This window comes from Topomyia yanbarensis, chromosome 3, assembly GCF_030247195.1.
Source record: "Topomyia yanbarensis strain Yona2022 chromosome 3, ASM3024719v1, whole genome shotgun sequence".
Lineage (NCBI taxonomy): Eukaryota > Metazoa > Arthropoda > Insecta > Diptera > Culicidae > Topomyia > Topomyia yanbarensis.
Window position 1 is genome coordinate 385,719,210 of NC_080672.1, and position 13,577 is coordinate 385,732,786.

General features: G+C 38.0%; 1 protein-coding gene across 1 annotated transcript in view; it reads left to right on the forward strand.

Moving 5' to 3' along the window:
* Positions 1-13,577, forward strand: part of LOC131690457 (protein bric-a-brac 1-like) — a 575,339-nt gene that overhangs the window by 557,267 nt on the left and 4,495 nt on the right. Inside the window, exon 4 of the mRNA XM_058976241.1 lies at positions 13,138-13,547. Within this exon, the coding sequence (XP_058832224.1) occupies positions 13,138-13,547 (410 nt within the window). The remainder of the gene's footprint in view (positions 1-13,137; positions 13,548-13,577) is intronic.

The window sequence follows — 13,577 nt, forward strand, 5'->3', positions numbered from 1 at the left end:
CAAACAACCCCATTTTTGACGAAAAAGTGCTCATAACTTTTCAACGGAAATAGCTAGATATATGGTGCCATGAAACAAATTATTCGCCTTGAAACAATCTTAAAGTTGACTGAAGACTACTTCAGCTTTAAATGAATACAGCAAAAGTTATTGGAATAAATCTGTATGTCGAAGAAACACCCTAAGCTCCGACTTTAAATATGTTGTAAAATAAAAAGTATGACAGATAGAGCTTACCTGTCTTCAGCAAACTTTTCCAAAATTTGTCGTTCTACAACTTCGCTGAAGGTCGTTTGGCTCTAGCTAGAATGATTAAAAAGTTAATAATCTTGGTAAAATTAGAACCACCCTAACTGTTGTTTTAACAAAAAGAGGGGGCTCTTAAACTACGAAAACTTCTCCAAGGACTTAATAAGGCTAAGTTGTTTAGTTTTAGTAAAATCTCAAAGTTCCTGCTAAATTTGCATTCTGGACCACTGTGCAATGGTGTCTTGACCCATTTTCAAACACTTGGCATTAAAATAAACTACGCCAAATTCCACGATTGAGTAAAATGAAAAAAATCAAGGGTACAAAAAGTAGATGCAGATTCTAAATTTGGGTAAACCCCTATATTTATGCATAGGTGCATATAACCTAACTCAAGTCATATTTTTGTGTTTCGGATTCTCCTCGTCAGTAGCTAACAGCTGACCGGACCATTAGAGCTAGACACTAGGTCTAAAAAAATGACACATAACTTATGTGTACAGTAAACGACTGATCAAAACTGTCAATTTTAAAGCCTGATATTGGCATTATTCGTGCTATTAGATAGCTTCAAGTGGCGGTCATTTTCCGCATTGGTTTTGTAAGGATTTCTTATGTTTCATTTTCGGTGTGGTGAACTAAAAGGAAAAATATTACAATTCTGTTTAAAACCGCAATTTACTCCCCTTCCCCCGCATTGTAATCAATTTCCTTAACAGAATTTCGTTCTCATACGATATACATATTCTATGAGAATTATCTTTAGTATGTCACCAAGAGAACTACATTGCCTCGTTTTACTTGGCAATTGTGCTGCATTTGCCGCCTAGGCTATGGTGCATATATTCGAATGAAAACCAGTTTTAGTTTTATTCACCCCTTCATGCCCATGTTGTTTATAAACAACAACGTTTTAATTAGGGTTGCCACCTCTGGAGAGGCTTTGACCCGGAGATTTTCACTGATCTGGGGGGGTGGTGGATTTTGAGTGGAACGAGACAGAAATTGGAATCAAAGCGATTGCTATGCATTTTAGAGCACTTGAATCACTTTTTATTACCACGTTAAGGTAAAACTGTAAATTTTTCACGCTTGAGAACGGTTTTATCGGTTTAATGTGGTGTAGTATTTCACTTCCCCGACTAAGTACCAAGAATACAAAAGCACCAGCTACTCTCACTGTGGAGGTCGAACGAGCATTGCTCTCCTCCACAACTAACAGGAGAAGGAGAGCAAAGGAGGCAGAGCTGCGACATTACACTATGTGGCGTCGGTTATTCGTCACCAACAAATTTTAATTTCGCAACAAAGGGGCAAAACTCACCTCCCTAGCCCCTGTTAAGGATCGCTGATGAGGTAGCAACAACACCGCAAGAATTCGTTTGATGTTGACCTAGTCAGTTGGATTAGAACAAATCTGCCAGACCTTAGTGCAGCTGGTGATAAGCACCACTAAGAGTGAAATGATTTGGTAAAATTGCAGTAAAATAACTTTTTTACACCATTTTGAGCGACTTAGTGGAATGCAACATTTCAATTGTAGCACATAGCGAAATATTACTTTCTTTATCCCTCCGAAAGTCGCGCATATGGCTTACTGAACGAGCAGCCGCTGGTCCCCTAAGACGATTTCGCTAGATTTTTAGAGCAGTGCACTCAGTGTACTAGCGCGACTTCCGGAAGGTCATTTTGTAGTAAATTTTATTTGTTTTTCATTTTCATTGCTTTGTGAAACAAATTAGCAATATTTGGTGAACTCTTCGCCACCTTGAAACGAAGGGTTAGTCGGGAAAAATAAATCTGAACCAGAGTAATAGTTAATTTAGACTTTTTAAATATTTTGTAAAGAATCAATTAAATCCAAAAAATTGAACCTATGCTTCTTCCCACCAAACCCGGAGAAATAGATGTAAAACCCGGAGACCGCCCCCGAAAACCGGAGTCTCCGGGTCAAACCCGGAGGGGTGGCAACCCTAGTTTTAATCAACTGTAGCTTAAATTTGGCATGTTCACAAAAATATGTAAGTTTATTAACTTTGACCATCGCTTTTCATTTGAGCACTAGTACAGCTGTAAGCAATATCTACAGACACTTTACATAACAGACTTGCGGAGAGAAAAACAGTAAAACTACCAACCATGCAAGTAAACTGGCATCACGGAAACTGCCATAAGCTTTGCATGGGCTGCCTCTTGTACTTCCCCTCTCAAAACCCTCATGCTCGTTTGGCTGCACTTTTTGACAGTCCGTTTGACACTTCGCTAGTCTGTGTAAAATGTCTGTAGTAATATCCGTAGAACTGAAGTTATTGTAATTAGTCAAAAGATATTATAACTACTAGAGGTCGCATGTCGCTGCTAACATTTATAATTTATCATCTCGATCTCACATAGGCTAGGCCTATTAGTTTGACACACTTTTTTCCCCGGGTACACACATGTCAAAGTAATGGGATGCAACATGCTAGAGTGAAACCTTTATGTTTCAGTCCCGGAATACATAGAGGCAGTAGCGCTTTGCTCCCTCTAGTAGTTATAATCTCTTTTAATTAGTCTTATTAGATTCCACCGGAGCATTGCTGCCAGGGACAGTTTTGGAAACTGGCGCAAAACGAAATTTTTATATATCTTTGTTGCCTTAGAATATTATTGAAAGCTGATAAAACCTATCAATTTGGACTGCAGAAGATAGGTCTTGATCAAAACAGGTTCTTCCTGTCTCTTGATCCGATGGTATGGTATGGTATGATGAAAAAAATTGTTTTGTAATCCTATATGCGGGGTTAACAATGAAAGTACTCTCATAAAGTGGTACCTGTTCACTTATATCTTCCGTCAAAGAGAACAAAAATATATAGGAAGTTAGTTTAACCTTTTTTCATCCGATAAATACGATTAAACATTCAAATGTACAAACTAGAGATGGTCGGGTTCGGGTTTTTGGACCCGAAACCCTCACCCGACCCGAACCCGACGGGTTTCGGGTTGAGTTCTGTAAATTTAAGCTTCTCGGGTTCGGGTCGGGTTCCGGGTTTTTGAAATTTTGAACTTTCGGGCTCGGGTCGGGTTCGGGTTTTTCAAATTACAAATTATCGGAGTCGGGGTCGGGTTCGGGTTTTGAACAAAACAACCCAACCATTTCATGACATGACGTCTCTACACAAAACGCAAAAATTCTCGGGTTCGGGTCGGATCCGCGTTTTTGAAATTTTGAACTTTCGGGCTCGGGTCGGGTTCGGGTTTTTAAAATTACAAATTATCGGAGTCGGCGTCGGGTTCGGGTTTTGAACAAAACAACCCAACCATTTCATGACATGACGTCTCTACACAAAACGCAGTCTTTTTTGTAGTGGTGAATTATACTTCGTGATACGAATGGATGACACATAGAACCGTACCAGATGTTAGCACCACTGAATCGCTAGAATTCGTCGTATTTTCTGGTGTTCAAGTATTGTATTTTTTCATTCTTGCATTAAATTCTGTCTCTTCATATTCGCAAACTGTACAATATTTAATTTTTTAAACAAATATTCATGAGAGAGCATTCAACAATACGTGTTTCGTATCTAAAATCTCTTTGCGATTTATTTTTCATAATTAGTAATAAACCAACTCAACAGGAATTTATCGGAAAATATCGGTTCAAGTTTCTATAATGGAATATAAATTTGGACAGGTACTTTAAAACCGATACTTAGGCCTCGGCGACTTTTTCTCTACCTAAACGGTTTTGTGGGGGTACATTCGTACCCCAGAACTAAAATCGCTCTAAAATGTCTAATTCTTATTAAATTTATAATTGAATTGGATAGTTTTATTCTAAAATCATTCGTAAAGTAATCTGTTTAAAAATATTCGTGTTTTGACTATTTAATTATGTAATATTTCATTTTGTATAGAACAAGTCTTTAAAATACGTCAAAATTCCCCCGTCGTCCCCCGGTCAAAAAGTATATTTAATTCGATGCTTTTTGAAAAAAACCAAACGCCAATACAAACGTTAAACATACAGCAATATGAAGTAACGGAGATTAAACAGGAAGGCGTCGAAGGAACAGGTAGAGCCGGTGCATTGTACGTGTACATAAAGTAAATATGTTCCAGAGCCTGTGCTGCAGAAGATAACGAATGGAATGATGCGTCTTGCATACTATATCCAAATCATATTCACGAATGTGTTTTGCTTCTTTCATCCGCAAAAGCAAAAATTACGATACCGATGCAAGCGCATTTTCTAGTTACTTTGCTATGGTGCTTTGTTATATCAAATAACAGATACCATTATTCGGTAAAGTTGAAACTTATACAATTTTACACAAGTTTCTCGCTTACTATGTATCGATATTTTGCATTTAAAAAAAAGATATAATAATTTTTTTGAATTATGTACACATGACAAAACACTAACGAAAACGGTTTTGTGGGGTATATTTGTACCCCAAACAAACTTTAAGCGAGCACTGTTAAGTTGGTTAAATTAAACAAATAGGTTGTACCTGCTTTAACGGAAGTTTAATAATCAAATTGGTTTATAATATTCAAATTCAAATAATATTCAAATTCAAAAGATTGCTTGCAATTAAAATAAACTGTAACGGAAAAATAAAGATTTGAACTAACAAATTTGGTGGTACTTTGGTGTCATTATGGTGGCTCAAATTTAAAAAGGGCACATTATTTTTTAAAAGCAGATAGTTTAGACCAAATTTATTTTCTGGAGACTGTCTTTGTTCCATCAGACCTAAATCTAGATTCACTTCCGCCAGGTTTCGTTGTTCAAGACACTCATATGGTGATGGTATAATAGCACCACTATCAAATCAGTGGTACATATATGAAACAAGCACTTTTTGTCAGATTGTTCCCGGACTGAGCTGTTGCATGATCCGGATTCCTTCATGAAAATACATGAATTTCCACCAACTTAAGGAATTGATCGCAAAAAATTTGTGTGTTCTGTTAAAGCCATTAACGGATTTTTAAAAGTTTGGAGTCGTTCCGAGAGCTCCATTGGAGATGTCGAAGCATCTCTATTGGCGCGCTTACCGTATAATCTGAAGCATAAAATAACTTAGATATCCCATCATAGATCGTCCTAACGCTAATGATGCGATATGAAGAACACGTCAGAAAATCTTGATTGATACCCTTCGATACAGGTTTGACCGTTCCAACCAGTAACGTGGGTGACGTCATGTAAACTGTCGAATACGAATTGGCAAATGCAATAGCTTAATTTAATACATGTAATAAATTATACGAAACTGAATACGGAATGGTTTCTGATAAAAAAAATTAGAAGTTTTGGTTAAGTACGTGGGCAAGGTTGTTGGAAACTGTGACCATTAAGCTTTCTGTTTCCCCATGAGTTAGCCGCCGATTTAACTCAATTTCTGGTTAACCCATTACGACCTAGCGTATGGAATTTCATACACAGAAACAACACATTTCTGGATCATACTTATTATACACTAAAGGCATTTTCAAACTTCTGGTCTTCTGTGAACGTTAATTAATACCCTATAATTCAAAATGGCTCAATAATCTTTTTTTATAAAATTCCATTGTGTTTTCGAATGTCAAAGTTGGACAAAATTCAAACCAAAATATGAACAGTACATGTTATTAAATTACTCTTCTAAATAGCCAAACATGTCAAATGTAGGACCAGGAGGAGGAGGAGTGAAAATGACAGTTTCTCTTTGTTTACTTTCTCTTTCGTTAATAACTACGTTTGTTTATACGTTTGTTCGTTAACTCTTAGCATAATATGCCAGTCGAAATCAGTGTTTTTCGAAATATTCTGAAACAATATTGAAAAGTTTTTATGCTGACGCCGTAATAATCGAAAGATAAGGTAAACAAAGAGACTCTCATTTGCACTTAGTACCCTTTGACATGTTTGTCTAGAATTTTTGATTCGGATTGAGAACGAATGGCCATGAGAGGTGTGAAAGATGTGGCTCAGTGTGAAAAAATGTCAGAAATTGGTGAAACAATTGTGAAAATTCTGCTGGTAGTTCAAGGTATGAAATTTCATACGCTAGACTGAAACGATATCTTTTTTTCTTAAGGCAAAATTATTTCCTCTTTAGGACTCGGAGAGGATTCACAACTTTCTCGCTGATTTTGACGTTGAATCAGTGCATTCAAGGTTAACAAATGCTTAATACGTTGCAAATCATGCGTGGTTCTAACCAGAATGTTTTTTATGTAAATTCTCGTAAGAAAATGTTCTTTTTCTTAAAATAATTGCAAAGTTTGGGGGAAAGATGGTTTGATGCAACGAACCAATCATGAGACGAAACGGCACGAGAGAGGAGAGAAGTGTTAAAATCATGCAAAAAAGCTGCTAAATGAATGATATCGCAAGTTTATTCGATTTTATGCTAAATATAAGGAATTAGCCGATTTTTCTTGAAATGATTTTTTGATGCCCTATCAGCCCAGCGTATAAAATTTCATGCGTTAGTTTTTTCGCAACAAAACGTTCCAAAGTGGTTATTTTATTTTTCCCATACTTAATTCGGCATAATATGAGGGCTCACGAAGTGTTTTATAAAGTACCAAAAGTTTTAACATAGCTGGGTTATAATGGGTTAAGATATCGACGATTTATAAGTTTCTCAGAACATTACAAATTCGACGTTCAATAATAGTAAATATAAATGCGGAATCTACTCGGCAGTGATTTGTTTTGCCATATGCAGATATAACTCAATGCGTATGGTGCTACTTCAGATTCGAGTGATTCTACCATTCTTAGATGAGCATAGGGTCCAGCTCGTGTGCCTAGAATTAAAAATCTTCGAGATCTTTGGTTGATTCTCCGTATTAGCAAGTTGGATTCGGATCGGGCTTCCCAAATTTTAAATTTTCGGGTTCGGGTTTTCAAATTTTAAAATTCTCGGGTTTGGTCAGGTTCGGGTTTTACAAAATTTTCATTCTCGGGTACGGGTCGGGTTCGGGTTTTTAAGTTTTAAAATGTTCGGGTTCGGGTTTTTCAAATTTTATAATTTTGGGCTCGGGTCGGGTTCGAGTTTTAAAATTTTCATGATCTCGGGTTCGGGTCGGGTTCGGGTTCGAAAAAATTGAAACCCGACCATCTCTAGTACAAACGTACGAAGAGCACACGGAAAACTAATTTATCACAAAATCAGCAAAAAAGTTATTTATTTTTTTATTTCTTTTACACGCAAATAATATTAGCAAATTTAACCCAAAAAATTGTTTTATTGAATTTAATTATTTATTGTTTATTACTTCAACCATCAAACTTATTGGTCTGAAAATATTTTTTTATTAAAGCAACAAACATTTATTTTCAATAAAAACATTTTGAATTTCAATAATTTTGTTTTAATTCCAATAAAATAATTAAGAAGCAAGGGAACGATAAATTCTTTTAATGAAGCAATAAATAAATTGCATCGAATTCAATGAATAAAATTATTGCTTGCCGACCGATAATTTTATTTATTGAATTTTATCCATATTTTATTGAACCCATAAATCTTTTTGCCTTTCTCATATCGAAAGGTTATTCAATCGCTCTGAAAATCGTGAACCTAATCCCGGCCCGAAGGGCCGAGTGTCATACACCATTCGACTTAGTTCGTCGAGATCGGAAAAAGTCTGTATGTGTGTGTTTCTGTGTGTATGTATGTGCGTATGTATCAAAATGTCACTCATTTTCTCAGAGATGGCTGGAACGATTTGCCCAAATGCCTCAAATGAAAGGTACAACCTTCCCATCGACTGCTGTTGAATTTTGTGTCGATCTGAATTCCGGTTCCGGAGTTACGGGGTTTAGAGTACGGTCACACAGAAATTTCCCATGTAAACTGCTACCACTTTGATATCAAAATTATACAAAACTTTTCAAAATGAGTGCAAATGTAGATTAACATCAAATTTTTGACTATTTTACAATTCAGTTTTAAAATAATTTACATTCTAAAATAAATAATAACAAAAGTCGTGATGTGCAGGTATGGTTTGGATTTTTTTTAAATGTTTCATTTAACAAAAGCTAGGGCTCAAAACATACGTCGACAGGTTTTTCAAACGCCTTATGATAACCAAAATCCAGTTCGCTATAAATTCAACATGTTAAAATCGAAATAAATCAGCCTGGTTTTCCATTGCAATATTGTTGAATTATCATTTCGTACATTTTATTTGCCCGTGTAGCCGTCAATATCAGTTTACATACAACTCTACTATTGATTACAACGGCATTTTTGTACATTTTGTAATATAAAATGTATACTCATATAATATTAATAAATCAAGCATGAAATTTACGTTGAAAAATATTGAAGGAACAGAATATTGAATCCAGCGTTTTAAAAACTCTCCGTTTATTTTGCTGCTGTGTAGGTTGTAAGTAGGGGTTTGCCCACTACTCGGGTTCTTGTTTGCCCGGCGTACCCTTCTTTTCAGGGCGGCCTAGGTGCCTCTACAGAATTTCGGATTTTCGTAACAACAAATAACAAAAGTTAACAAACAAATAATTTACTAAATTTACCGATTTTTATTGTCCTCCAACTCTCCACGTCACTGCTGCTGCTGCTGTTTCACTTTTGCGGGCGGAAAGGCGGACGGTTTCTTCCGGTCGGCCAGGACAACAATGGCCGCATTCTTCTTGGGTCGTTGGCTGCTCCGACAGCGGTCCTTGACAATTAGCCAGGGAGGTGAGCTTGACTCCTTTGTTGGAACCTCCCTAGCGGCGTTGGCGAATTATCGCCGGATCGACATGCTCGCCGCAAGCGATCCCGGAAGTCACCGCAGTGCACTTCCTAAAGGGAACCTTTCTCCGCCCTGCTTCGTTCTCCTTGGCGATTAACTATGGAGGAGAGCTAGGCTCGTTCGACTGATCCTCCACAGTGAGAACGGTCGGTGATACGATTCCTTAATGTTTAGCCGGGGTAGCGAAAACACTCCTTGACGTTTAGCTTACCCCTTAATGGCGAATCTACAAAGCTTTTACGTGTGCCCGAACCATGGGCCGGCACTCTTCGACGGATTTAACTGACCGTCACACGTGCACTCTTTACTTCACTGCAATAGTGGCGGAAAACTGTCCCGAAAAGGATTTTATAGTTCGGGCGTCTGACACTAACCGTGGTTCGTCACTTTCTGGCTGTGGTCCGTCATTATCTCCCATATCACGATGGCCGCCTTTCGCACTCGACCAAAACAATCACCAACCGCCTCGCCGCATAGCTGTCACCGCCGATCCGTAGCATTATCAGCACACATTTTTCAGCAAAAAGAGAGCGGTGGCCTATCTAATCCCTATGCTACTTATTCACAAACATTAAGGACATTATACATGCGAGCCACAACATAGCTCCTACGCCACACACACCCCTCTCCCCTGCCTAACCATGTATCTGACATGAGCAAATATAAAAATACGTTTTTCAACACACTAACCTTGCTGGTGGCCACGAAACTGCTACTTAAGGAAGCTAAAATATTTTCCTATACAATCAATCCGAGTTTTTAACGAAATGCCATCTGTAGCTCCTATTTTGTGCGAAAATATCACCCCTCTTCACTTGGAGTTCCTTTCGAAACACTCTTTTTCTCGTTTTCATTGCACTTTTTCAATTGCACTTTTTTCACACACCACTGCAAAAACACTCACGAAACTTTAATCGTTTACTAACAAAACTTCAAATTTTCTATGCTATATTTCACCCTAAGGAGGAAAATTTGGTAAAAACCAAAATTTCTCACTAGGGTGAAAATTTGTTGGTATAAACCAGTCTTTGTACAGGAGGGCACAAATCCTTATTTCATACTATGTTGCGTTTCGGCTTCGCCTCATCAGAAACCGACACTAACGTATTGTCGGAATAGATTAGCGCCGGCTTGACGCAAATCCCTTAAAACTAAAACACACTATGTGTTTCAATCAAACGACTGATCAAACGTGATGTCCCGTTAGAGCAGAAGTTCTGTTTATGCCGATGAGACATAAGTGAAGCCGAAACTTGTCTTGGCTTAGCAGGCCTATGCGAAAGCACTATGCTATATTTCACCCTAAGGAGGAAAATTTGGTAAAAACCAAAATTTTTCACTAGGGTGAAAATTTGTTGGTATAAACCAGTCTTTGTACAGGAGGGCACAAATCCTTATTTCATACTATGTTGCGTTTCAAATTTTCTGCCAATGTACAGATGACCAAAGGAAAATGTTCGGAAACTCTCATTTGTGCGTTTGAATTTTCACTTCAGATTTCAGTTTTTTTCTAATGTAAACAAGCGAGTCGGTGCCTAGCAACGTGGCTTCCACATATCTTCACCTTAAACAAAAAATTTATAACCTAGCTGCACGAACAAAACCGTTCACATACGCGAAAATGAACATAATTTACAAGAAAAAGTGAACGGTACCAAACAGCGGTGAGCATAATTTTACATGTAAACAAATACACTCTACGGAGTGTATACCCAATAAATGGTATATTTCCACCCAGTGCTAAATTGCTACCCTGACGGGTTACAAGGTTCATGACTGCACAATTTTCCAATTTTTAACGCACATAAAACTAACACCTGTTGAACAGGAAGGTGCCAAATGCTAATTTCCAGTATTTAAATACTTATTCAACCGGTTAATTTATTCATATACAAGTAGTGCTATCCTGTAAATGGTGGACTGTGACTCTGCACAGCATTGATACAATTACTGCTCGATAGTGTGCACTACGGTTCGGCAAGGATTAAAACACTAAGCACCAAACGTAAAGATCATTCATATTTCATCTAAAAATAAATAACAAATAAATGCAAAAGAATAAACATGATAGCTTTACCAGGTACATATTCCCGGTGGTGCTAACATTTTTCTTTTTTTTTGATCCCGTGTTCCGTGATGTTCGGGAAAGAGCGCAAAATTGTCCGCCCATTTTGCCACTTTGTCCACAATCGAACAGCTCTGTGTGACAAGTGTGACGCATCGTGACGTGGCCGTTGAGCGCGAATGGTTGGAAAAGCCGACAAATATTGGCGCCAGCTTTCATGTGTTTTCATTTTTTTTTTCTCCGTACAACCGGGTAGCAGCAGCGCGCGGCTCTCGATTTCATTGACGGAGAGTAGTTGGTCCATATGATTATTTAATGGGGTTTAATTCGTTTAATGTGAAAAGCCGAAAATTTGTGGTGGACAGCGTCGGGATTTTTTTTTCTGTTTGTTTGCTGTGTTCGGGCGCCAAAGTTGAACAACCAACCACCGTAGTTATTAATTTATTGGTCGGTTGTTATTTGCATGTGCTTACCAGGATGTGGCCCTCAGGCTTCAGGCACGAGAACTCTGTTAATTTTTAACGACGTACAAATTGAATGAATGACGAGTTGTTTGAAAAATTATTTACCGTGTCATCGGTGGATGCGTAGGATACGACAGTCAGATGATTCTTCAAAATTTTAGTTTTAGAAACGTGATTGCGTTCCTAATTTCAACTGTATATTCATTATTTATTTTAGCAAACCTAATAAGTTAAAAAAAAACAAACAGCAGAAATGCTTTTTTATTGTTGAGTTCATATTCTTTTAGTGTGTTTTGCGTGGCGCGTGACGTGAGAAGACAAATCTCATTTCACTCTAAACCCGCCCGGAAATCAATTCGGAATTTTTGCTGACTTCCGCCGGAATTCTATCAGAATCCAGTCGGAATTCCGGCTCATTTTTCAGCTGGCTTTACTGAAATGTGACTTCGCCACTTACCAGATTCTGAGAATCGATTCATGCGAGATGAGATGTTCCATTGACGTTAAATGGACGTAACACGTCACCCGAAGTGACATGAGCAATTACATGGCCAAATTTGTTAACTGACTCTGATGAAAATTGGCACATTACTTGTCTAAAAAATCTCTACAAAGTGGCGTTTACAGAATTTTGACATTCTGATTGGTCACTGAGATATAACGAGAAACGTGCTGAGAAATATTCAAACGACTGTGTCTGGGGTTTGGCTCAAATTATCTTGATGTATAAGATGTTTTTATGTGTAAAACTATCTGAGAAACACAATGGCAATGCAATTTAAGTTTTAAACTGGAAATATAGCACATTTGGCAACACTGTAACTAAAAATAATTATTTTTTCTAGGTTCCCTGACTCATTTCCTTCAAAATGCATCTCACCGATTATTTATAGATCAAATGAAACTAAAGATATGAATAAAAGTTAATAATTGATGATTTTTTTCTATGGAAAATTTTCCATGTACGATTATGACACGCCATACAAATTTTGTCATCAATACACACCTATGACACATATGAGCGCGACTTTTGTTTACATTTATAGTGAAAACTCGCAACATAAGGTTTGTTGCAGTACTAGGAGAAACTGGAAGTACTCCGGAGCAAACAGGGAGAAAATCGTTCCTGTACTATCATCTTCTCTTTTTTCTTCTTCTGGTGACAAACCGGAGTGAAAAGGAGCAAGAAAGTAACTTCCATGTACTGGAACAAACCTATAGTCAACCGATCTTCCCAATACTTGAGAGGTTAATACAGAATAGATAAAAGCATCAATTGTCTTCTTTGAATTTTTATACCATTTATAAGTTTCAAGATATTCAATCTCAAACTTTAAAAATCGTTTTTCTCGAAATGTGCAAAATGGCGCTTGTCATAAGATAGCACAACAGCGACGACATGTCTTCGTTACGAAAGGTGAAGTATTTTTCAACTGTCTAGAGACTCTCGTGACCCAAGACTAATCTTTAGAAAAGGAGTGCAATGGTAGTTTGTAACGTATTTTCCTCGAATATTTACACAGGTTTTCCGAAAAAAATTGTACTAACTTACAAGTCTGTTCTCTGTGATTTAACTAACAACCGTTTTCCCACCTCTCATTCCAGCCGAAAGTTACCAGTACCAGCTGCAGTCCATGTGGCAAAAATGTTGGAACAGCCAGAACCTGATTCACCACCTTCGGTTCCGGGAGCGCGGACCGCTGAAATCTTGGCGCCCCGAAACGATGGCCGAGGCCATCTTCAGTGTGCTGAAGGAGGGTCTGTCCCTCTCGCAGGCAGCCCGCAAATACGACATTCCCTATCCGACCTTTGTACTGTACGCGAACCGTGTTCACAACATGCTCGGACCGTCGATCGATGGTGGCACTGATCTGCGACCGAAGGGCCGCGGCCGGCCACAGCGGATTCTACTCGGAATCTGGCCGGACGACCACATCAAGGGTGTAATCAAAAGCGTTGTCTTTCGCGATGCCAAAGAAATCAAGGAAGAACCGATCCTGTACGGCAGACATTCGGTAATTGATCAAATTTAAAATACATCCCTC